General features: G+C 40.7%; 3 protein-coding genes across 3 annotated transcripts; all 3 read right to left on the bottom strand.

The window, feature by feature from the left end:
* Positions 1 to 241: 241 nt before the first annotated feature.
* LOC144739705 (DNA repair protein XRCC1-like) lies at positions 242 to 12,725 on the bottom strand. The gene is given in 18 exon segments (XM_078622625.1): positions 242 to 349; positions 762 to 837; positions 923 to 1,013; positions 1,125 to 1,261; positions 2,354 to 2,399; positions 4,699 to 4,795; positions 4,877 to 4,958; positions 7,700 to 7,770; positions 7,772 to 7,817; positions 8,951 to 9,194; positions 9,282 to 9,444; positions 10,159 to 10,259; positions 10,495 to 10,615; positions 11,303 to 11,380; positions 11,699 to 11,857; positions 11,960 to 12,067; positions 12,460 to 12,552; positions 12,675 to 12,725. Coding segments are annotated over 18 exon segments (1,872 nt in total).
* Positions 12,726 to 13,391: 666 nt separating this feature from the next.
* On the bottom strand, positions 13,392 to 18,157 carry LOC144739702 (uncharacterized). Its single transcript, XM_078622623.1, has 8 exons — positions 18,064 to 18,157; positions 16,567 to 16,848; positions 15,723 to 15,863; positions 15,246 to 15,470; positions 14,834 to 15,010; positions 14,354 to 14,456; positions 14,091 to 14,256; positions 13,392 to 13,412 (listed from the first exon to the last, which is right to left on the bottom strand). The coding sequence occupies exons 1-8, from the start codon at positions 18,155 to 18,157 to the stop codon at positions 13,392 to 13,394; spliced, it is 1,209 nt and encodes a 402-aa protein (XP_078478749.1).
* Positions 18,158 to 22,923: 4,766 nt separating this feature from the next.
* LOC144739703 (lens fiber membrane intrinsic protein-like) lies at positions 22,924 to 24,495 on the bottom strand. The gene is given in 6 exon segments (XM_078622624.1): positions 22,924 to 22,985; positions 23,468 to 23,602; positions 23,763 to 23,912; positions 24,318 to 24,365; positions 24,368 to 24,416; positions 24,418 to 24,495. Coding segments are annotated over 6 exon segments (522 nt in total).
* Positions 24,496 to 26,823: the final 2,328 nt, after the last annotated feature.

Genomic DNA, 26,823 nt, shown 5'->3' with positions numbered 1-26,823 from the left:
TGCTTTGTTCATGGACCCAAGCAGCTGAGCAGAGCATGGATAATGATGCTAGTGTGAACAACCTGTAATTAAACTGCAAATCAAAACTTATTCTTACACAAACCACTTAAAGAAACATATTTCCCAGCTTGGGAAAAAGATGAGAGGATGAAAAAGGCTTATTGCTGGAAAAAAAAAAAATCTTGGCCAGGAAATGAAACGTGAGTATCTGCTTCCTCCAGTTGGAGCCACAGCACACTGATCATGGGACAACGGTGAAGGGCTGATAGGGGAGCATCTTTTGTCGTTCATTGATGGCGTAAATCCAGCCCGGTTTGACAAAATTCAGATTGCCGTTGTCCATCAGCGCCTGGAAGGAAGGCGAGGCAGACAGAAACATAACATATATGTAGCCTTTAAGACCAAAGCAACACCTCCAACAATTTCAATCAATCAACAAACTCTTGATTTCAAAGAGTTTCCACTTTGATTGGGAGCTAGCTAAGAAACGTAGGAAGATTTTGTACCTCTCCTTTGCAGATCCAAATTATAAATGCTTTATATTGTTATTTTATTAACTAATATCATTATTACTATTTTTGCAAAAAATGAATAATAAAATTAAGTGCTTATCGATGGAAAGGAAACAGCTGATGTATTGAATCGTGTTCAATGACTTTCCTTTCACATTGAAAGGTCTACAGGTTTGCAAGAGCAAAATAAAACAACAGACAAAAGGCCGATGAAACATGAGATGGAGAATAACAAGAACATCAACTTACGTCTTCAAAGGAGTCATGCCACCCTTCGCTGGTCACCACAAACTGCACGCTCTCTGTCATGTAGTCCTCCATCACTCTAGAGCACAGACAAAGTTTGAATTTTGAAGAGTTCCTCTTGTCCCCTGTGACTGTTGGTGGTTACCCCTAAAACTAAAACTCACCCGTTAAAAGCTACAATGTAACGTGTCAGTAGCCGCCGCTCATTGCTGGGGAACTTTCCGTAGAGGAAAAAGTGCTTTCCTGTAAGGAAGTCTGCAAGAAGAGAGAGATCACCTTTTACTGACCTGTCTGACAGGGAGGAGAGGATTTCTGTTCGTGTACAAGGGAAACAAACGTAGAAGACAAAAAAATGAGCAGACGTACTCGGAAGCTCAGGAATGGGATGATCCTCCTCAGTCTCAGCATCTGTATTTTCATCTGTTGACCCCCCGTATGGATCCTCCTCTTCCACGGCGTTTCCTTTTGCTGGGGCTTTCTTCTGTCTGCTCTCAGTTTCCACCCTGCCACAAAAACACAGTGTGAAAAGCTGTACTTTTTTCTGAAAAGTATTAATAAAGATGATAAACTTTATTTGTATAGCACCTTTCATATACGTATATAAGTAGCTCAAAGTGCTTCACAATAAAATGATTAAAATACACTGAAACAAGGATGAAACAGCAGAAACATACAAGACTTTCAAACACATAAAACAACAGATACAGATGAAGTATGAAGCTTCAGACGGTTTAAAGCGCGTGGCGCAGGGCACATACTGTAGTCCATGTCCAAAGTGGCATTGCTAATTAGATTCAAGCGCATTTTCATGCCATGGGCCCTTGCCGTCTAACTAGCGAATGAACTTGTTCTTTGGGTGTGTTGGTCTGAAACGATGGTGCATTGATAGTTAAATGAAGCAGAAAGCAAATGGGCCACTGACCAAAAACCGAACAAAAACCTGCTCTAAAGTCAACGGCGCTGTATTTGACTGTTAATTCGAGTATACAAAAGATTACAAATAAAACTATGACACAATGTGAAAGGTTATGATGGGGCCCATTCTAATATCAGAAAGATGTCTTAATGGTCATTAACAGGATCAGCACCTCAGGGAGCTCTGTGGCTCCTGACAGCTGGGCTCTTATCTGATGACAGCAGGTTGGAACAATATTCTACAGGTATTTAGTAAGACATTTGTTGTATTAGTAACACCTGCACTAACCTGCTGTCTCCTCAGCTGGGACGCGTTCACACGAAAATTTGCCATCTAACTAGCAATCTAGGTGCACCACTTTCAGGGAATGAGAGGTGACACTGATTGGTTTATGGAATGATCCACCCAGAACACACCTAGGACTAATTCTCAGAGTAGGTCCAAGAGGAGACCACATACATCCATACATAGGGATCCACTGAACTGGGCACATCAACAACACACCACATCTCTGTATCACACACCGGAACCAACAGGTGATGCTCAGTACTGTGTGATTCATAGACATGAGTCAATGGGGTAGAAAAAATGATCGGTATTCATTTTCAGAGATGTAGTCGATAGGCCATGAAGGACCAAAGACAACATCAACATCATTTCTGTGATTGACTCTGCTTACCTCTGCAGCTCATCCTCCGTGTCCACTGCAGAGTCATTGTCGCCCTCTGTGAAATGAATGTTTCAGTCTGTCAATACATCCTGACAACAGACAATTTTAAATAATTCAAAAGATGCATGCACATGTCATTTAAAAACTGTACTGCCAGTGTAAATCCATTTGTGATGTAAAACGTAAGCTTGTTGCTCTGTGACGCTTACTGGGACAACAGCACACGGAAAGTCAACCAGGACTTTAGGTTCATTTAGTTCTGTCTTAATTTTCATAGCTTGGTGGCAACATCCCTATTAAAGTCATGTGCTCTTGAAGGGTGTGTGTGTGTGTGTGTGTGGTGAGAGGTGTGTGTGTGTGTGTGGGCGGGGGAGGGGGGTGGTATGTGTTTCATAAATCAGTGTTTGTTGAGTTTCCACCCTGATTTAACGCGGCACTTTACTCATGGACTCAAATTAACATAGAAATGAGAAACATGCCCAAGTCTCTTCGCAGTCATTACGCCCTGCCTCCGCTCCTGCGTAGATCAACAGCATGCCGTTCTTGTTCTTTTCACGAAGGCACAATCAACAGAACCATATTGTCCCTCTAGATTCTGTTGGGTCTTATTTCAGCCAATAGCAACTGATCCATTCCTAAGTATCACCAACGTTTATAATCCAGCACACAAATCACTCCTGAAACTTGGGCTCTTGAAAGTCTAATTCTCAGTCTTTCCCATCCAGCATGGAAGAAACAACCAATTGCTGTTAAATATCTGGCCCTTCCTCTAAATCCTTATAAGGTGATTTTAATATTCATGTACCGATAGTTTGAACATCGCCTTCAACTCACTGAATTTAGTGGGTTTCTCTCTGTGTACAGAAACCTACACATTGCTTCAATCACACAGTTGATCTAGTTCGTACTTATGGTGTTGAAATTAACCTCTTACTGGTACTTCACCATAACCCATTCTATCCGATCACGCCTTTTTGCTGTGTGACCCCAGTAACGGAGGCTGCTGTCTCTACATTTAAGGTAACTGTTTTTCATTCTGTCTGTCTATAATGACAACTGGATGACACTAATTACAGCCTCTCTGAAATTGACCACTTTAGTTGACGGTGCTTTGGGCACCCCCTGAGACTCAATCAACCCCCTCACAAAGCAAATCATAAAGCAAAGGATGTGCTCCCTGGTTCAGCCAAGAAACACGCAGATTAAAGCCAGCAGCAAAGAAACAGAGGAGAAGAAGAGGAGCACCCGTACCGGTACCTGTCCATGGGTTATGTGCTACCAGGCTTTTTTATTTATCAGAGTCTGAAAGATGTTTTACTTTGAAAAACTACCAGACTCTCTCCCATCACTGTGATCGTGAAATGAAGACGACAAACTTGCTAGAAAATGAGTCAACAAACATCGCTGCAGAGCTTTTTGCTCAGGGGCAAGGTTCCGTAGATGGAAGAGCAACCGACAACTTCAATAAATTTAAATCCATTTAACAGACAATAGCAGGAGTCATATTTGACATCCAGATTTATTGCTACATGATTCACATGTGCCAACGCCGCTCTGCATAGTATGTGGAGATGAGCGAATGAGGCAGTGAAGCCTTCAAAAAATATCTGGCACCTGGCATTAAACGACAAATGCCTTTTACATTTGTTTTTTGTTGGAAAACAAAAAACAAATGTGGTTTTTGGTTTTTGTTGGAACCACAAGAACTTCCGACAACTTCAGAAAAGGAGCAATAAAGAAATACATAAAGCAAATGCAACATGTTCTCTATACATTCAGAAAATTTGTCTCTGGCTGGATTTCTTTTGTAAAATAAACAAAAGTACTTTTCAGAGGGTCATTGATCTGAATGAATTAAGAGGAGTGTGAGCTGAATGAAGAACCCAGTCATGAATAATAACCAAAATATATTAACCAATTTATGGAAAAAAATGTGGAAATGCACATTTTCAAGGATTAATTTGCACTGCTCAGTTTAATATGAGAAGAGCCTTTGTTCCAGCAGACTATAACAAAAACTGTTCTGATTATCTGGACTTAGTTTCCCATCTTTAATGGACAGTGCACCCTCCCTCTGTGACTGCACCAATTTACCCCAGTTCAAATACCTCCTCAAAATCTTTTCAAAACTGACCATTACTATTCATTGGTATTTTTCTCCTTTTGTTCTTCTGTTTTCTCTGTTTACAACCCATGTTTTTGTAACAGCCATGATTTTGTGATTTATTGGTTCGATGCAAGCAAACAGCTCAACGTCACTCAACAGTCATGTCTTTGTAGTATTAAGAAACAAAGTACTGAGATATGTTCTCACCAAAAAAACAAAATACGATTAAACTGAGCTTCATGCAAACCTGGCTCATCCATATCGGTGGAACCAGCGTATTCATCTTCATTCTTCTTTGGTGGTGTCTTTTTGGGGGTGATGTGTCTCTCCTGTTTCCTTGGAGTCTAGAAAAAAAGAGTATTCAGCATAAGGAGAGAGCCTCCAGAGATAACTGCAACAGTATAAATGGGGGAAAAAATGGTTACCTTTATGTTCACTTCCTCTTCACTCTCGTCGTCCACATCCATTTCACTGTCAGAGCTTGACTCACTTCCATCCATCAAATACCTACAGGAAGACAAAATAAAAGGAAAAAATGTGTGTGTGGATAATTAAAAGACCAAAGGGAAAGGACGTGAGACATATCGCTCCAAGTCAGCTCTTCTTGTCTCAAACTTGTCAATCCGAGGTGACTAAAAACAGAGTTTGAAGCCAGTGTTCAAATAGCTGTGTATAAGAGGGATCCCTGCAAATAAATTCAAGATACAAACATGCTACCTTTTTTGTTTGCAAGTTGTTTTTTTAAAAAATTCTTTTTGAATTTACATTTCAGCCGGACGGGGTTACGGTAGTTACCTGGTGCATGGATATAAATGCCAAATAGAGAAAAATTCACACACTCAAATGAGAACAACTTTTTATAACATCTCCTCTACCTGAACATGATGGTTGGAACGTGTTGATCGCTGTGTGAGGGAACACATGTGCCCTTGTCTAGCCATCCAAGTGAGGACATTAGTGACATTAGGATTTCCCTAACCTGAACCCAGTTCCTAAGATCAAGACTTAACCCTTAAACTGCTGCTTAAAGGCTTCCAAGAAAGTGAACCAACATGTCCTCACTCAGACAAGTTTTTTTTTATGAGTAAAACCGGATAACGCTCATATGCGTTATTCACGTAGCGTTTCATTCACAGTTCTGTTGTGACAGAAGGTTGTATCACCATCTTCTCTCTATTTTTGTGCACCTCAACCCCCGATCCCCCCACCCCACCATTTTCTGTGATAGATAATACTTTTACGGGCTGATCCGATGACATAGTCTCATTCATACAGACTCCGCAGTATGTATGAGAAGCAGGATATGAAAGACATGCATTCGCCTACAAATACTCAGCGTCGAAGTGCCTCCATGATGGAGCAACAATTTGAGTGTGCACATGCTGGTTTGGGTCCTTATCATCATCAAAGTAAGTGGTTGTTTTAATTACCCATAGCAGATGCAGTTTTTAAATACAGGATGCATCATCAAAGCTGCACTCTCCTCACGCTGCACAATAGTGGAGTCGGGCAGGGGGATGGATTTTTCCGGCAATCAGGTGTGTGTGTGTGTGTGTGTGTGTGTGTTGGGGGGAGCTTTGACAAAATTGGACAGTGAGTGAAAAAAGGCCAGCATGGCGATGAATGACGACACAGGCCGTGGTGAATTTTTCTTCTGCACATGGAGACTCTCAGAAACAAAGGATCAGGTTTCATAGAAGCACAGAGTCAGATGTTATTAGAGCTTCTGTTAACAGCAAATCCATTTGTTATTCAATTATTGATTTTGTTTGTTTAACTAAAGAGGCACTTAAATTAAAAATGAGGAATATCTATGATTCTATGATCTATTTCTATTATAGACGCGCACGCACACCTGCATTGGCACAGCTATTATGACAGAATGAGAGCATAAGAGCGGGTTTTATTTATAATATGTTTCATGTCAGATGACAGAATTATTGATACATTGTATCAATAAAATTCAGGGGGGAAAAAGTTGGATTTTATGAATAATTCATCAGTCAAACTCATACAAGCTGGCAAAAATAATTACTATCAGTTGTGACGGAACGTGGTGAATATAAACTACACCGCCTTTTAAATAATTCACTGTTGTGTCTATATTTCAAAAATGTCTGATTACAGAGAGCAATTCACAGGTTCTGGGAGACATTGTTTAATTGCTCTGAAGTTAAGAATTCACTAGAAATAATTAAGGCATGTCATCGAGGAGATGGACTGTTAAACTCATCACTGACGATCTCATGAGTGGAAAGTAAACTTCTGTCATGCCATTTTTTCAATTTATTCAGAGGACAAAGACAAATTTAAAATAGCATGCAAGCACTGCAGCCAAGGTGCAATTGTACAACTGCATTGTGGGACCATATGGCAACACATATGGTCAGTACAATTGGTCTAAGGATACCAGGGAACAAATTTTTAGACCTGTATATCAATACTATAGTGCATAGGACACACTATAGTGTATAGGACACTGAACGTTTTCTATAAGGCAAAGATTTGCTCATCCACCAACCAGCTGAAGAGATGATGAGTGTGTGTCTCCAAAAACTCACATGGTTTGGTGATTCAGGTTACAAATAAAATACGTCAGTACTAGAGCACAACTTTTTCCAACTATCTGAATTCCACAGAAGCCTGGAAATAACGATGAGATTGCTGAGTGTTGCGTGAGCCCGGTTTCAGAATGACTCAACTCCAAGCCAGTGACAATTGTAAGAGAAGTAATAAGCAGATGGGCAGCTTAAAGGTTCAGCACAAAGTAAGTTGAAGAGTATGGGGGTAAATATGTAACTTCCCATCGCCAAAAGATGGGAACTCTGTTCTGCATTATTCAGAAGACGCTGGTACATTTGGATTGATGATACAGACCATGATGCTGCGAAGGCTACCCCAAATAACAAGGAGGGGCTGGCTGGGTTTGAACTGGGTTATCACAGTAGGCATCAGCTGCTCAAGGTTACAATGTTCTCTAGCGAGTGGTCATCACTGCTGTGAGGGGTGTATTTTTGGAAGCTTCAATCAGTGAGAGTGATTTACACAGATTGTACTACAGATGTGGATTCAAATAAACCTTTAATCAGATGCGTTTTTTTACGTTTGGACAAACAGTCAACTTGAACCAGACACTAAAACCCAATCAAGCAGCTGCCGCTGCTGCCAAGCTGAGTTCTGCCTTTCTCCATGTGTGTGAGATTCATCATCATACGTTTAATAAATGTCATCTTCATGTCTGGTCTTACCGTTTATAGGAGAGCTGCTGTTTCCTTTTATGGCAGTCAATCACCCATTCCTTCCGCACAATGATGCCCCCCTGCTGATTTCACCTGGCTGTACTTGGGGGTGTTGGCGAAGGCACAGCTGAAGATTAACGGCAGGCATGCACACATGCACGAACGAACACACACACACACACACACACACACACACACACACACACACACACACACACACACACACACACACACACACACACAGTTACATCACTAAAAAGGAGACAAGGGCAGCAATCTGCTCTGACAGCACAGATCAAGATGCAATCAGGCTGAATTAGTGTGAGTACCAACAGGGCAGTTATGCAATCTTGTCCTCTGTCTTAAAAAAAAAACGATAATAATACTACGATCTCTTGAACAATTAGGAGTAAATGATGTGGAAACCATTTATTGCACTGTAAATTGAGGCAAGTGATTTGGTTACTTTGCAAAATAATCTCCTCCACGCACCATGGAATTATTTGTCCATGAAGCATTATTTTGTAAATGCAATTAAGCAAAACAGTCTGAATGGATGATAATTCAAGGTTGTTTTTTTCCTATTCTGAGTAAATATTCTTTGACAAATTTCAAACTTGATTTTATGTACAGCGATAAGGTTGACTCACTTTAACTCATCCCTTTCCTAAATCCCTGTCTTAAGCTTAATTCTTTTTGGTTGATCTGCAGCCTTTTCCATCCCAAATATTAATCTACATTCACTATGAGGAGGGATATATCTCAACTGTCTGTGCACACCAGATAATTGTAAACAAGCTGGTGATATGCTCAGATATGCTGTTCTTGCTGGTACATTTCTCTGAATATATATCCAAAATAAAGAGTGTGTTGAAAAAAAAATTCAAGTTTTTAAAGCACCAATTCCTTTCTAGTTTTATAGTTCTCTATTTTATTAGAATCTATTGTTATGTTTTATATTTGTCTATTTTTTATTTCATTCTATTTTCATTGTTTTTATACTTTGTTTTGTGTTTTATTATTGCTATTTTTTGTATCTTTGTGTATTAATCTCCATGTCCTTTTTCTTTGTCTCACTTTTATATGTATGTCTATGTTTATACAGTATGTATGTTTTTTTTCAAATCAAAATGTAAAGCACTTTGAACGGCATTTATTTGTTTAGGAATGTGCTATAGAAATAAATTTGATTGACTTATTGATTGATGGACAACTGCATAGTCTTCACATCCTCACTGTTTTTCTAGCTGTCCCACTTACATAAGGTGTGTTGAGTCTGGCGTCCAGTCAGGCCGATACTTGGCCCCCATGTCCAGAGCCTTTTCCCTCAGCTCCCCTCTGAAGGGATTCTGGAATCCACTGAGGACAAATACAACCCCCTCCATAATCTGTTTGAAAGGAACTTGCTGCACACTCTGAGCTTTGGCTTTTGGTTGCTTGGGTTTGGCCTCAGGTTTGGACTGGCTCTCTCTCTTCTTGTCAGCAGATGTCTGAGCTGGTGAGACTAGCAAGATTCAACAAAAGTGACAGATGTTAACGTTTATGTTTATTAACTGTGAGCAAAAATATTGGGTGTGTTTGCTGGCATCACCTTTTACCGTGCTGTGGCTGGGGGTGCTTGCAGTGCTGCTCTTGAGTTTGGGTGTCAGTGCTTTGCCTTCAGGTGAGCTACCTGGGCTTGTTTTCTTCGAGGGAGGAGGGCCGGGGGCGGACTGTCGCTCTTTGCTGAACTCAAATTTTCTCTTTGCTGGTGGCTATGAGGAAACAACCCGAGTACGTGAATAGTAAATAGCACCTGTACACATGAAACAACTGACCCAGCAATTTCCCCACTGATGAGAGATGATCAGTAATATTACATAATGTGACAGTCAAATTAATTCAATTTTCTTTGTAGCACCAGTTCACTAGGCCTCGTGACACAGTGTCTCTGTCGTCCCTGACTGAGAGCAGCACACAAACACACACACACAAACTCAGTGCAGTAATGCAGCACCGGCATTTCCAGCACGCGCACACACACTACAGAAACGCACCTTCCACCGTCACAACGTAAATTATGTTTCCACTGATCTTGAGATTCTGTTTACTCTCCTGTCTCTCCCCCTGACACACTCGCACACAGATCAATGCCGTCAATCATCGTCAATGATCTCCCATTCCTCTGTCAAACCCGCATCATCACCCCTTTCACCTATGAATAGTTAATTATTGAGTCAAAAAAACGTCAAATAATACAAAAAACATTTTTAAAAAATGTTTAAGTACAATTTCTCACACTTATGAAACATTGAACATTACCTATTCAAGTTCAACCTTTATTAAAAATGTTTAATAAAGGTTTTGTATGTTAAACTGGAGAGGTGTTCTTGCCATTTTTCCTCATATGGTGGAGGTAGGGACCCCCCCCTCCCCCAAAAGGCCGTAAACCTGGGGAAAACACTGATGATGATGGTAATGTTCAGTACCTGTGGTGGGGTGGAGTTAGAGGAGGAAACTTGGCCTGATGAGCTGCCACCAACCTTCAAGGCAGCTGCAGCATAACTCAACTTCTCAGGCTGAGGAGACACTAAGAGGAAAAAATGCAGAGCGTTGGTGAGGAAAGGAGGGGAACCACTCATCAGTGTTTCCATAATTCAGACTTGTCTTTGAAATCTCCCCTATTGTCCCATCAAGTACCTTTAATAGAAACCTAATTAATCCTTCGGTGATTTCCCATTTTTCAAAGTGATTACCACTTTATTTTAACAAGGACGTGAAACATTTCAATTTGGCTGCGGGTGGATTTAAGTAAATGGGTTTACCCTTGAGTGAAGAAGTGGGCTTTGTATTTTCCCGACTGAAAAAGAGACTGCCAGGTTGTAAGTTGGAACCAGCCGAAGGAGAATCCTCCTTCACTCTGAACTGACCCAGCTTTGTTAATTTCTGATGGAAGAGAGAAAAAAGGGAGTTATGTAATGCCTGAACTGAAGTTGGTAAAAGTTGCTAAAGTTGGTAATATAAGAGATACAACAGTAGATGAATGACCAAATGTGTAACATTCATATATTGGGAACATTTATCTTGCCACATGAACATGTAACAGCTCTTTGGTTCTTTGTCTACAAATGTTGGAAAAATCAACAATTAAAAATCCCTACAATTATCTTTTTCATATACAGTATACATATTATCTTTATTCATATATTTATTTGGGTAGGGCAGTGGTCATCAGATATGTGGATGATACTCCACTGATGTTTATCTCACAATTTCCCAGCGATGACAACATGCATTTTGTGTTGTTGTGGATAGACATCCATGGGCTAAATATTTAAACCCATGTTATTTGACTGTAAAGACAAAAATGTTCTTTGTCACTGTATGGCCGCACTTGAAAAGGAAATAATAAGATAGGCTATGCTATTTAATTCTTGCTCTTTTGCTTTAGTCATGACTGAACTTTTCATTTTTTTTAGCTCTCCATGAATAAAATAAATCTGTCTTGGAAAAAAAATGTTTCCAAAATTTCCAAAATGCAGTTATCTTTTCAGTACTAACAATACCCTCATTGTATCAGGTAAATAGACTAAAATAAGAGTACACTTCACAGCAGGACAGCCTATTACTTACTGGGGAAGTCACTGGAGCCGGATCATTTTTGTCAGGCGGTGAATGAAACGTGACGAAGGCCAGTCCGTATGCGATGTTCTAAAAAGTTACACAATATTTCATTTCATATGGCACAATCACTAAGCCCGTCAAAATAATACTTGAGTTTTCATCTCTGATCTTTTAATCTGGTTGAAACTGCATGTGTGTATTGGCACGACATACTTGCAACAATGCTGTAAACAATTACTATTAATATAGTTGCAACTTATTGATGCACATGAATTTTGAATGCCTGTAATTTGGGTTACGTTGATTAAAAGATACATATGTGGTTTGCACTGATTTTGATATGAATATGTATATTTTACTGACAGTGCCTCATGGCTCTACAGTCCCTGATGGTCAGATACCTACCTTACTGTACGGCTGACTACATACAATCTTCACTCTGTCCCACTTCTCCTGTGATGCGCTCTTCTGCAGCTGGTTTGGCCCAAAGAAACGCACCCTGTTCATGTTGGTGCCATTCCGGCTCTCTGTGGGGGACATGAAGGAAGACGTAACCAACAGCACCTAAAATGGAAAGAAAAGGAGAGAAGAGGCAGAGGTGACATTAAAGCATATGGCCAAATGTGACAAGAAATAAAAAGTAGTGAGAAACTTTTGCGATAATACCTGAAAGTCCTGATCCCTGGCAGCAGAAGAATTCCCGACAAGCACTTCAACGAAAGCTGAACCTTCATTTCCAATATCGATGCTGTGCACTTGTGCCTCCTTCTCAAACTAAGAAAGTAAGAAAGTAATAAGTCCCACATTGAAAGAGTGGTAAAAGACTTGTATTTTTTTGAGGATTTTACTGTTTGTTTTTCAAATATAGGGAAACAAAAGAACATGTAAAAAGATGCATGGAAGTTCTACAATGAGACAACATAGATTTGAAAGCAAAACTGTAGATGTACTTTCTGAATACAAATCTGTAAATACTTAAATATGTATGAGACGTTCTAGACGCACCATATATAATTTCATTTCTTTTTACGTGTGAACCACTGTGACATGATTGCACATCCTCTGTGATTCTGAATCACTTGATTGGCTTCAGCCAGAAAGAAGAGGAATGACATTCTACAGTCACTGCTACACAGGACCTGTGAGGAAAGCAGAGAAACACAAACCTGCAGAATGACGGATGTTTGCTTCTCTCCGGGTTTTGCTGCTTTCCATTTTCTGTAGGTGTCTGAGCTCAGCAGGTTGTCAGCTTTGTGGGTCTGTTCGATCAAACCACAGAACGCAAAGCAGACATGAATTATTGCACAATACACAGAGAGTCTTCTATCACATACTCAAGAATTTAAGTCGTTTCGCCAAACCAAGTGAGAGAGTAACTTACATTGTCTTCGGTGCTACAAGACACAACGTGCTGGAGTTTGATTTCTGGCATTTTGCTGGTTTATGCTAAAATCGGCGTATTAGTCCGTGTGTACAAACATATACCGACCACGTTCAGGCGTACGTGTTGTTCCAGTAAACTACAACGACATAAAAACAGAGAATATCTTCTATGGCAGTGGGGGCAAAGAAGATAGTTGCTGACCAACGTCAGCAAACGCTTAGCATGCTAGCAAACAAAAGGATGAGTGAAGTTTTCCTGTTTAGCTCTGTGATTTTAACAGATTAAAAATGTAGTTACGCATAACCCTTTCAAGCCGTTATCTTAAGGCATGTCGTCGGGTTAACTTGCTATTAAAGAAAACATCGGAAAATTTACATTGAAGCCTTAAATTTTAATTTGAATGTGCGTGGAGTGAAGTCATTTTCCCACTGAAAACGTGTTTATACTGCGCTGTGACATCACTTCCTAGGCTTCTAACCAATGACAGTTCTTCTTCTTCTTCTTCGGCAGTTCAATCTGCACCACAACCGTGTGATATCGCCACCAATCGTTCCTGTGTCACGGTGTCACCTATTTCCGGAAAAATATGAGCAATCAAATGAACTTTTTTTTTTTTTTTAAATAATGAACTACACTATGTGCAATTAAATGATGAAATAATAACTGTTCAATGTCATTTCTGAATTCAAGAATTCAAGTAGCCCATTTATTAAACTACAGGTGCCCCAAAAATATCTGTTACAGCGGCAATGGAGACAAAGCAGACAGACACAAAGGATGAAAGCAAAGTGAAGAAAAAAACATGGGAGCTGCAACGAGCATGTCCAAATACACACATACAAAAACGATAAATCAAATCAAAGTATGAGTTTGGTAAAAGAGGTACATAATAAAAATAAGGGAGTATGTTGTAGAACAAGATCTTTATCTTTATCTTGATCTTGTTCTTTATCTTGTGAAATCTATGATTTTTTTTAATCTTTTATCACAAAAATGGCATTCAGTGTCACATACAAGTACCCAAAGAGAATTATTAACATGGACATTATGAAGGTAATTTGTGAAAGCAGAGTTGCATGAATGACCAGGGAAAGCAATTCAATTATCATTATGAACATGTAACATATAATGGGGGATGATGTCATTTGTTTCCACAGTAGATTTACAGGATCTCCAGGTAGATGGCTGTCTCAGCATCTGCCACTGTCGTACTATGCTCCTCCTTAGTGCATCTGACCCCCAAATCGCCTTGTCTTTCTAAAACACCACCCTCTCTTCTTCTTCTTGTTCTTCTCTCCCCCATTCGCTTCTCACCACCTCTTCTTCCCATTGGACGAATCTGAAAATATGAATAGAAATTGATAAAGCAATCTTATCCAAAGGATAAGCATCACCCACTTCTAGACCAAATACCTGCTTAGAATGGACAAAGAGTGGTGTGCAATTCTGGTATACAAGTTGGTAGTTGCCATTGGCATATATATGGGTCACTTCTGTGCAGTTGATGTAGAGAGGCGTCTGTTCCTGATAAATTCCCATTCCTCCTGGGTACACAACTGGATGTCGATTCAGGACATGACTGCAAGTATAGAAGCAGGGACAACACCTCGTGTCAAACGTGTGTGTGTGTGTGGCAGTTTCATAGAACATTGAAAGGACTTATTTGTCTCACGCACTTCCGAGCTCTTTTTCGGCAGCAGTAGACAGTAAGCAAAAGAAGCAATGCGACCACGCAAATGGCCACAGCAGGGACCACCACCCACAAGAGAAGTTCTGTGTCTGTACATGGACAAGAAGGGCAGTAGTCGTAGAATTGTAAGTCTTTAAAGTTTCAAGTAAATGCCAGACCTTTTTCTGAGAAGAACTGTACCCATATTGTAAGGTGAGGTATTGTGGTGACCCCCACCCACAGCTAACACAATGCTGTGCCTTTATATGCTGCTGAAGTAACATATTTTGCAGACATGTGATGTGAGATGTGACGGGAGAAAAAACGACATATATAAACACATTTCCTCTGCAGCATCCTAATAATGATCCCTATTTCTCTTCTCTTTCTGTTGTAAGCTGCAGGAATGCTGGACTGATGTTTCCACACCAAACCTGCATCAACGTGAATGTACAAGAGCTGTGTAGCATGTGTGCTCTGAACACACCTTCCTCTCCCTGCAACAAAGTCAGGGAGTCATTTCCGAGTGCATTGAAAGCGAAGCAGACCACCATTTGCTGTTTATCCATGTGGCCGCTTAGAGTAGCTGTCAGCATGTCAGGGCTGGATGTGACTGACATGTTGTAGTGTTTGGGTGGAACAGTCCCATTAATGCTCCAGGTGACTGCAGGTTTGGGGTTGGAGTCAACCAAACAACGACACAACACCTCAGAATCCTCAACAGCACATGTGGAAGAGAGACGGAGGATGAGTGGCTTATCTGGAAGAGAAGAAAGAAGTACTAGAAGAAATAATTCTCCATTCAAACAGTCCAAAAATATTAAGGTCATTGGCATTTGATTAAAATATGTTGACATTACATTGAATATCCAGGAGTGTGGGTCGAGAGTCTCCCCGACCGATCAGGTTCTGAGCTGAGCAGCGAACCCTCATGTCTCGGGTCACGTTGTACAGTCGGATGGTGTGTGTGCGCTGGTGAAGGTGCACCGTCCGGTCGTGCTGGCTGTAGGACCAGCGATACTCTGATGCTGGTGGGTCAGCTTTACACGAACAGACCAACAAAGCACTGCCCCCCTCCAATACTGTCAGCGTCTGCACCTGAACCTTCACATCCTTTGGAGGAACTACAACACGAAGAATCAGAAGCAGGATAAAAGTTTGGCTGAGTCCAAAAAGCCCATTGATACACATCGAATACAAATGCTTACATGTAACATGCAGATCCTTCAAGGTGGCCAAGGGGGTGTTGGTTCCTGGATAGCTTACTTCACACCTCAGGTTGGGTTTTACTTGGTGGGACACAGTGAACGACAAAGAGGCCAGTAACACTGGCCGGTGGGCTTTGGGATAGAGGGTCTGCACTTCCTGAGGCGTACTCAACTGCACTCCTTTCTCCCAGTGCCACTGGATGGCCGGGGGCCTGGAGGGGCAGTGATAGCTGACGGTACAGTTCAGGGTGACGAGCTGGCCCTCTGTGGCTGATGACAGCCCGCTTATGACTGGAGCTGCAGGAGTTTCTGTCAGAAGTGAAAATTATTACCTCCATTCATGGACACAGTATAATTTATATATTGTTGCAACTGATTACATCCTGGTGGCCAAAGTCAAACCATAATGCGGATAGTTACTTCTACAAAGGAGGTTGTGTTTTCATCTGCTCAGTTACTCTCCTAGCACTCTTGTTGACTACTATTCATTCATTCATTATCTGCCGCTTATTCCGGTTATGGGTCACGGTGTGCTGGAGCTGATCCCAGCTGTCAACGGGCGAAAGGCAGGGTACACCCTGGACAAGGTGCCAGCTCATCGTAGGGCCACATGAAAGACAGACAACCATTCACAACACACTCACACCTAAGGACAAATTAGAGTGACCAATAACCTTCAGCATGCTCCATTAGCCGAGTACCCAGAGAGAACCCACGCAGACACGGGGAAAGCATGCAAACTCCACATAGAAAGATCCCAGTAATAGTAGTCAAGGGTGGCCCCTTGACTACTATTACTCATGAAAAATATATATTTCATATATTTATTTTTTGCTCTGATTTGATGGAGTAACATATATTCTGTAGACATGTTTTTTTAGCAGATATCTTGCTATTGTCTACGAAATATGTGTTCTTTTTCTGTCGTCTTTCAGTCCTATTCAAACTTGCATCGTCATATATACAGTACTTAAGCAACAAACCTGTGCTAAGTGCTGGAAGAGTAACTTACCCACCACATCCAGATTGAAAGCCAATGGCCTCCCCCAAAGTAAGTCATCCCCTCTCTTTAGAGCGACCTCAAAGACCCGCATGTCATCCATGCTTATCCTTTCGATCTTCACAGAGCAGTCACCATCAGTGATGTGACCAAAGAGAGATGTTCGCCCTTGGAAATCCATTGATACTTGATCCCTGTCTTCACTGTTGAAAGCTGTGCTGCGGAGGGGGAAGAAGTGGCCACCACCTCTGGATCTCAGCCGGACTTCCACTCTCTCCTTCCTCCCCCTGAGAGCTTGACGTGTTGTGGGGGTGAAGGAGCACGGGATCACCACGCATGAGCCCACCAGAGCATGAACACGGTCAGGGACTGAGGGCACAGGCTGTAAAGGCTGGACCCCCCTCCACAAAGCTACAGTAAGGATAGAGGATTTGTGAATTAAATAAAGCAGCTTGACAAAAGAATGATACACATGAACACTTTGCAATCTTAAGCAAACTGCAAGGATGGTCGGAGGAAATAATTCTATTTATTTTTATTATTTACTTATTGTGTTTTTTTTTTTCAAATGCACCTATGTCGCACAATTTTTATGTTATTTTTTTAGAAAAGGGAAGAAAGAGTCTTGCTTCTACTTGTCTGATGCTAGCTGGATGCAGTATTAAATTGAATAAAATATCACAGTTGTCGAGACTGGAAAGCTAACTACATAAATCTATATATGGAATGATAAGCCGACTTTTTCATACATAGTTTTGTTATATTTCTGAAGAATTAAATACACATATCTGAAAATACCCCCTTTTCACAAAGCTTACCCAAATTTGGCTGTGGATCAATGTAAAAATGTAATGATGACTTCAAAGCCATAATGCATTGCTTGTAAAACATTTATACATTTTTGCATTGTCCTGCAAACAAAACACAATCATGTTTGGCAGCTACATGATTGTTGAGCAGTTGAGTACGCCTACAATCAAGTAGGGAGGCTACATGATTGTGTTTTGTTTGGCGGAGGCAATTTGCCTGTTAGAATTCAAGGACCAACTGCTATTCTTATCTTTGAAAATGATGAAAACACTATTACGCTAAGCAGATGTTGTTGAAATCATTTACATTTAAAATGAACAATTCTCACTTTCTGTAGGAATAATGGTAGCACCTGCAATAACATGTGCTTGAAATTCAACCCAAATGTGAACATCTCAAAGGTGCATATGGATTGTGTTACTCACCAAAAATAAGTGGACACAAGAGGAAGAGTGTGTCCACTTGCATGGCTGCAGTCCTGCTCTGCCAACACAGACAGTGGAGGGATGAACAGAGGAAAGAAGAGGAGGAAGTTGGATCTTTTTTTGCTCTTTATGCAATTCATTCATATGCCCCCAGTCGACCACCAATCTACTGCTCACCCAAACTGTTTTTATTCCAAAGCCTAATGTTCCATTTTTCTGTCAAAAAATCTCTATCAAGTAAAATATTTCCAAATATTTTTGTTATTTTTTGTACTGGAGATGTTATTTTCTGGGGAAAGAAAGATCTCAGCAAGATTCTGTGGGGCAACACATGACAGCGGGTGAGTCATGCTCATGCTGTTCGCCATTTCCTCAAAGGCTCCTGATTCCCTCTGTGTGTACAAACCAACCTCTCCTAAACTCTGCAGTGAGACTGAAGTGCCATTTAATAAACCTGAAAAAAAATGGATTAATGATTCACACTTCTGATGCTCTGTTGCACATTAACACTTCACATCCCCCAATATTTTCACTAGGAGGTTGAGAGGAACCAACTGTGATAGCTGCGATAGCTGCCACAGGAAAAAATATTATACATAATAGTTATATATATTTCTATTCCTGTTTTGTTAATAACTGCTGAAAAACAAACAGATCAATCTGTGTATCTACAGAAGTATGTCGCTTGCGTAATGATGAAAGCAAAGGTCTCATTAAAAGTTTCTGTATTGGCATGGTACGGCATGATCAAAGTCACATAATAAAAGACCAGGACAAAGACTTATTTTCTTTGAACTATGGACCCTATTCAGAGATTGTTTGCATGGCTGCCTATGTTGTAACGCTCCACCCTCCACCTTAACACAAAACACAAGCAGGTCTTCAGCCAGAATCCATGACAGAACGTAATGTAGAAAGTAACTACTAAAACTAACAAATTAAGGTAAGTTTAAAATGGATTCAGTCAGGTGTATGATATTTGTTTGAAATTGTTTATTGTTTCAGTCATTCAGTCATTCGTTTAAAGCTGTAATGTCATGTTATATTGTTTATTTCTCCTCAGCAGCAATTTATGAAACCATGAGCTCAGCTCAACAGCTGCTGTGGTCTCAAAGAGACTTACTGCTGAAATGGACCTGTGACCACCCAGCACCCTTGCTACGCTGGCTGCGCGACGCTGAGGTGCTTTCCCTCAAACACTACCTGTCCCTGCTAGAGAAATCACCCTACAACGCTGTAGCTAAGGCTCTGGAGACAGTGTGTGCCACTGAGGAGGGTAGCAGAGGGTTCCTGCAGGTCCTAAGGGAAGTGCAAGATTATTACTGCAGAGACCTGCAGGTGTGGGTGGAGAGATACTGCAGGAGGGACAGCAGCACTGAGCCAGTTCCTCCACCTGTTCAAGTTGACGGTGAGACTTCTATAATATACAGTGGATAAATAATGCAGTTAAATTGGAAGGTGGAATAGTACTGTTTAAGAAACCAGTTCACCACTTGAGTGATATCATAATCATAAAAAAAATCATAAAATGTATCAAGGGGCAACTAAATCACACTGCAGGGCTTTGTAAAGTGATGTCAGTGAGGCCGATGTAAATTCTCAAAGAATATTTAATTGTGACACTGTTGAGAATTTCACACAGAGCACGTACAAGATGGATGTCATTTCCATTTACAGCGCTTAAGCCGTCTGCAACACCAGAGTGTGCATTTTGTTGTATGGACAAGGCGCAATGACAATGCAAAAACATGCAAAAAAAAAAAAAAGGTTCAAGGTTCAGCACAACTCCTCTAGTGTCCAAGCAAAATTAAATCATATGCATAAATGTGTTATTCATAAATCTAATGATATCCACAGACAAGAAGCCAAAAAGAGCATTGGCTAAACTGTTCAAAGGAAAGAGCCAAGGATTCACACTCACGGCAGGGGGGAAAGGTATGAATTTAGTTTAGTCAAAAATGTACAGGTTCACATTATCTACAAAATTAAATTCATAAATATTAACTATAATGCTCTGACTTTTTGGCAATAATAACTATTGAGGACATATGTATATGAATTACAAATTTTTCTCTATATTATGCAGTCAAAGAGGAACCTTGCAGGAGTGTGAAGTTTTCAAACATTCGAGGTGAACTTAAATACAATCTTCAATATATTAAATTAAAATAAATTCATCAAGTATTTTTGATATGTTTTTTCTGACAGTGTACGTTGTGTCATCTTTTGCAGTTCCCATCTCTGCCCATAAAACCACCATACTCAAGCGCACAGAGCAATTAAGATGTTACTCTGAGAGTGAGGGACTTGTCGCAAGCTCGTCCTCTCACATCGAGATCCGCTACACTGACCTGTTTGTGACAGAGGACAATGACTTAGTGGACAGCAACCAACATGAGTACTTTGCCCTGGCAAGCAGACGATCTCGCATCTATGTGCATCAGGCATGCCAACGCATCCGCCCATGCCATTTACTGAACCCTGTTTTCAGCAAAGAAGACATAATCCAAGCTCTGGATTTCTGGTGCTTTGGGGTATATCCACCCTCTTCCATGGCAGCACCCCTGAAAAATGTAAATCTCATCGTGGACAAGCGGGAGAGTCTGCAGATGTTCACACGCTTCTTCATGGGAATGCTCCGAGCACGGCTAACAGGCCAATTGGATGGCCTTGTTGATCAGCCTATAGAGCGAGGAGATAACATCCCAGCCCAGCTGGGGTTGTGGTGTCAAGATCAGTTTAAGAGTAGGAAGCTGACAAATCAGGAAGCACTGAATCTTCTTCACTGCCTAACTGAGCTCCACATCAAGGAAGCCACCAGAATGGCAGCACCAGAGATAAGGGTGCTGAACCTGTTTAAAATGTAAGCTGAGTGTTGTTGACTGTGCAGCGATGTGCTATGTTCTGGAGTTCTCGCCGCACACGCTAAAGGAGCTAAACTTAGGCTACTCAAACATTGGCAACAGGGGACTGAGCAGACTGGGACCAATCCTACATCGCTGTGAATCCCTTTAGTGAGTCGCTGAGTTCTTTTTATAAACTAGATAAAGTTTTATCTGACTGCTGGGTGCTGAAAGCCAAACCTGTTTGAATTTCAGTACTTCAGGATTTTCAATATCTATTTCTATGTGAGCTTTGGATATAAGTTTTTTGGATACTAAGTTTCAAATTTCCTTCAACATATTTAATATTAAGAAATGAAAACTCAAAATGCCATAAAAAGCACTTAGTGAATCAACACTTCACAACAATCCTGATCACAGTTGTAATGAAGTCCACATTGATGCCATATTGGTGCTGCAGCGTTGTTGAAACCTTCGATGACGTGGACATGATGTAATTTATTGTAAACTTCCTCAGTCAACTGTCTGCTTTCAATGAAACTACATTTTCTTGATATGTAACCAAATTAAGGTTGTAAAGGAACTGTGAACTGGCTAACAACGAGAATTAGCTTCTCCTCAGCTTGTAACACTGAACAGACAGGAAGAGAAAATGAGAGACGGAGAGTTAGGCTTCTTGAAGTGGAAAGGCATAGCGAGCCCATCACTCACCCAACAGAGACGAGTGTCTGTCAGCTTAGTTTTGGCAGCTTCCTTTGAGAACAACATGCAGGTGCCTGAGCAACGCATAAATTACACGGTTTATCAAGCTAGCAGTTAGCAATTAGCCAATTGGTTGGCTAAATGCGACTCTATTCCTGACTTTGTGGCGATAAAATGACATTAAATGATACAGGTCACATTATAATTTCTTTAGAACAGAAAACACACAGCTTAAGAGTTGTGACTTAGAAAAGCAAGTGCATTCTGGGATACATCTCCTACACCTTTATGAGACTGAATATGACTGTTCTTCTTTTCTGTTCCAGTTTGAGGTACAACTGCCTGGATAGTCAGTCTGCATTTTTAAACTCTGCAGTTTTGAAATCAAATGACTGCCAAGTGAAGAAGCTGTTGTAAGTCTTGATAACTTTTCAATTAAATCACTTCTTTCATCTTCACTACACACTACAAAGCATGTTACAATATGTCCTCCATGTATTTACAGTATGTGCGGCAATAACCTAGGTCCAGAGGGGGTTTTGAAACTGTGGAAGGCTCTGGAGCACAACAGCACAGTGGAGGAGATCTATTTGGACATCACTGGCATCACAGAGAGAGGAACAGAAAACATTGTCAACTGTCTCAGCAAAAACAACTCTCTGAGGACAATGACGTAAGATTGTTTCACATCAACTTCTGCTCAGTGTTTCTTGCTGTTAAACCTATGAAAACGCTGCCACCTTGTGTGACTACATGACTTTGCCCTGAAAAGCAATAAAGAATATTATCCACCCGGTTATTTCCCTCATCCTCAGGATTGTTGGAAACGACATTGGAGAGGTGGGAAGGCAGCGGCTGAGGGAGCTTGAACGACATCGCCCAGGACTCCGGATCATTACAAACTTTGTGGATGACCTTGGGTTACTTCAGGCCTACCTGGACTGGGTAGAGGAGATCCAGGCTGACAGAGATCAGATGGACTCGGTGAAGAACGCAGATGCATTACAGTCAGTGCTAAAGGGACTTCAGGTGGCAGGACAGGTGGAGGGAGAGAACGCAGAGAAAGCCAAAGAGCTAGAGGCAAAAATTGTAGAGTTGCTGAATTGCTGATTTTGCCATTTGAAAGACATTTCCCATCCTACCTTTGGCAATACGAATACAGATTATGGAGGCTAGTTATCAGTAATGGCTAAAGGTTAACCAAACTTCCTTAAAACACCTTCCATAAAATCATAGCAATATTGCTTTATTAGTGTTGTGTAGTGTTTAGTCTTTATCTTTGTGAACAATACTATAGATTTATATTTACGTTTACTTTAGGTTATAGTTATAAATGTTCAAAAGTGGTGTTGAGAGACGGTATCAATAATAACAATGACATACAAATTCATTGTTACACTGTGTACCCAGCTTCAGTGTGATTAATGTTGAAACGTTCTACGTTCTCATTCTCTGTAGATCATAGATTCAATCCAACACATTTTGGTGCATATTGCAATTCCAAATTTTATTTTATTTTTTAAAGTTATCAATTAATGACAGGAAGTTGATATCTTTTGCACTTTTTCGCACATTACTTCTTGTAAATGTTAACGTGGGCCAGCAACTCTTCTGCACTCATGCATCCTGTAGGCACACATGTAGACTATACCTGCAAAACAAAGCAGAAAGTTTACTCACCGTACCATCTCTACTCTTGTTTTTCTTTTTTTTTGGTGTGTGTGTGTAACTACTGTGTCAGTGCACAATGTCTCCATCTTTACTTTGTGACAAATTGGTTTATAACTAAATTAAAAAACTCTGTACATGATTTGTGTTATAGTCCCCTTCCCTGTGCATCATGCCTACATACAGTATGTATGTTTAACATGACCAGTCCTTGTGCCTTGACTCGAACTCAACCAGTGGCTTTACATAACCACACACACATCCAAATTGTGTATTAAATGTAATGGATTCTTCGTGTTGCCAACAAAGACCTCTAGTTCACTTTGCATCAGAATCAGGTCAGTAGTTTTTCCATAAGGTTGCTAATTGACAAACAAACTAACATACATGATGATCAGAGCATTTTTCAATAATATCAAGCTTTTCATTTGGCAGCGAAGTATTAACATTTCAAGATGAACTAACCAGCAAAGAAAGTCATGAGGAGTGCCACCCAGCCTAGTATATAGGACCAAGAGAAGCGCCAGTCACCGAAGCGCTTTCCCAGGAAGTTCACAGTCACCCCTGTGTAAATGGCCATTGCAAGCAGAGCAAAGAGTGCTGGTATAGAAGAGAGAATGAAAGATTAATACAAAAGGAATAACAGTTAATTTCAACACAATCTGCCGTCACCAGATTCACATTTGAAATACAAATACACATCATGTATTGTGTATAAACTAAAAATAATTTGGTTGCCGTGGCATATTCTGCTACTCACTTGAAACAAAGAACAGGATCCCGGCAGCAAAGGAGCGGTTGAACCTCTTATAGGCAGAGAAATGGGCAAAAGATAGGATTCCTGCAATGATGCCAGCAAAGCATGACAAGGCAGAGAGGATCATGAAAGCCCGAGTAGCGTTCCAGTAGGCTGAGGAAGAGTAAAGAAAAGAGTGTATGAGAAAAAAAAAAGTATCTGAATGGCTTTCAACTCAAAGCAAAGCAGACTACAGGACACACATGCACACACGCGGTGTAAAGGAAAGACATCTCATTTGTATGTTGTAGGGCATTATGTTACAATGTGTTTTAACAACTTTACAATATTGCATTTTTAATTATTCATAGACACTGTGCATATTGTTACACTACTTTGAACTAGATGGGTATGATGCTGTGCAAACATTTTATGTCACATGAGTGTAAGCTGCCAAATTTCATGCATTATTTATGCAAAATTTTTCCCATGCATACAATTCAGCAGATCCAATAACTTCTGTTCATTCGGGAAAGTAGACCTGAAGAGTGTTACTGCTCAGGATAGTTCTGCACTTACCAATGCTGTCAGTCTGCATGTAGCACTTCCCCGACATACAGTACCTCACAGGCCCTGATGGGCAAAGCTGCCTGACAGTTGGTACTGCATCCAATAGTCATGTCGCTGTGGAGACCACCAGCAGGATGTTTCCCACAATGGCCCAAAACAGCCCCCATCCCATGATGCTGTACAGCATGAGTGCCAGTCTGAGAGATTCTAAGAGTTTAAGCACTGTCCGAAAAGAAAAGTCGGTGGGGATCAGTGGGGCAACTGAGTTCTGACTTTAGTGAAAGAGCATTGTGAAGGAACAACTAGAAGTGAAGGAAAACAAATACAAACAAAAAAGAAGAAGCTTCCAAAACTCTGTCATGATGTTTAGCCAGCAATGCTCTAAGAAAGAATGGACTCATGAAGGCTGGTGCCTCGTCCAGCAGAAAAGCTGACCATAGATACATGATATTCCTTTCACTGCATTTTTGCTTGTCTTGCAAATCCAAAATATTCACAAGCTTGCCGGTGGCAACACAACTAGCAGACACCTTGAAGAAAACCCAGCAATTAAACACTGATAAGCAGATATGGTTGTAACATCTAGGCTGCAGTCAGGCTTCTTTATGCTTCACAGCAGGACAAGAAACACTTGTCATAGAGCAACACCATGGATTCAGGTTCAGACATTGTCAATCTCAAGAAAGTATAAAGAAGTACAATCAATGAACAATAACTTGTTTTCTGGAAACAAACCATCAAAGCATGAACAAGCACATCAAATCTAACCAGTGAGCATAATGACACTTATAGCTTCTCACTATAACATGCTGATGGCCCATCTGGCCCCCAGTGTGATGCGATCAGTGGTTGATATGCTTTCTGATTATTATTCCCCTCCTCCTCCTCCTCCCTGCCGTCTACAAGGCATCAGACCTCAATGAACGACACCTTACCTTAATTTTTCAGGGTGAACTGACTCCCTTAAGTATTAGCCTTTTCTCAGGGAAAGAGTGAGAAAGAGTGCAAGCCAGGAGTGAACAAAACGTCAAAGAGGAAGGCCTAGGCTGAATTCCAAAAAGTTACCCCCACCACTTTTCTGTTGATGGATGCAAAATCCTTTAAAACAATCAGCACAGAGCAAACGCACTTGAGCTGATGGGCCAAAGCCCACGTGACTCATTCGCATCAAACTACATGGTGTATTTTGGGGGGTCAGTGTTAAGAGGGAGGGGTGATCCCGTTTTGGGATGTGGGAGGGTCTGGGATTCAAGGCCAGTGCGCCACAGTCCTTGTCTGTTGTGCTATTCGGCATTCTGGAACTGTGGATGTGCAAAGGCTTGCAGTACTGCTGGGGTCAATGGAACATGCTGAGGAGCGCATTTTTCTTTCATTATGGCAGGGGTGTGGTCATGAGGGCAGACACACTCTTAGAGCAGACACATGACCAAAAAGGTACTCAAATTAAATAAAATGACACACTACAAGGCAAGTGGTCTAAACATGCAATATTTAACTGGGGTATAGTACTACGTACAGTATTAACAGACTAAGCTGCTGAGCACATCAACAGATCTAAAAACTAAAAACATCTAATAGATGCACAGATGAGTCCATACCATGAGATAATGTGAATATCTAGTGTGCATTTTTTAGAAATCACTGCTGATTAAGTCATCTCGACTATATTAGCATGTTACCATATGAAAAAGGCAGAATTCAACATTCCCACGAAGCAGCAAGCACGATGTTTATGTCACATGAACACACGAGAAGACACTTAAACACACAACATAAACAAACCAAAAACAAATAAATAAATGGGACAAAGATGACATGAGGGAAAACAACATCAGAAATCTTTAAACAGCCCTGGTAAATTGTATTTCAATCAAGATCGACATTCCTGTGCAGGATGAATAGACATCTTATTTGCAGTTGTCACATATTCCCTGATATGTGTCAGGGAACATGTGACACTAAGTGTCCAGTGGAAACACAGACCTTAGACCTTTTTGACCAAAGTCCGTGTTATATAAAAAAAATTTACATTCTGTTATTCAGCTGATTATTCTGCACCAGAAGCACTTTATAACACAATTATATATATTTTTTTTGTGAGGAGAAGCATAACATTTTGTGGATCAGGACTGGATGATGGTGTGGTTGGAAACATCTTTCACAGTAGTTCTTCGTTTAATCTCTAGATGGTGTAGTTACTTCTGCAGAACTGCATCATCTTCTGCACCTTACAAAAAAATCAGTGCTGTGATGGAAACAATGACACATCTGTGGATATTTGTACAAAAAGCAGGTTGCACAATAACATATACACTGACTCACTGACTGACTCAAACACATTTCCATGATTCTTCAGAAGCAGTGGCTGCATGAATGCATTTATACCCATTTACACCCCAATTAATTGGAAATTATGACTCCTATCTGCTTTTTTTGAAGTTCCAGCTCCTTCCATCGGATCACAGATGCAAAGTCCCAAGATGTGGGAGAAAATGCTACAGGGACAGTTTCATCC

This window comes from Lampetra planeri, unplaced genomic scaffold (genome assembly GCF_965212315.1).
Source record: "Lampetra planeri unplaced genomic scaffold, kcLamPlan1.2.h2 scaffold_1668, whole genome shotgun sequence".
NCBI classification, from domain to species: Eukaryota; Metazoa; Chordata; class Hyperoartia; order Petromyzontiformes; family Petromyzontidae; genus Lampetra; species Lampetra planeri.
This window is presented reverse-complemented; position numbering and strand designations above follow the sequence as displayed.

Bases quoted from the DNA above. Each gene is read 5' to 3' on its own strand.
- LOC144739702 (XM_078622623.1), bottom strand. From the start codon at position 18,157: ATGGCGAACAGCATGAGCATGACTCACCCGCTGTCATGTGTTGCCCCA. The intron at 15,864-16,566 runs GTAAGTTACTCT...CACTTCTGACAG, and splicing joins TTTCAATCTGGATGTGGTGG to AAACTCCTGCAGCTCCAGTC. The intron at 14,257-14,353 runs GTGCGTGAGACA...CTATACTTGCAG, and splicing joins TGCCGAAAAAGAGCTCGGAA to TCATGTCCTGAATCGACATC.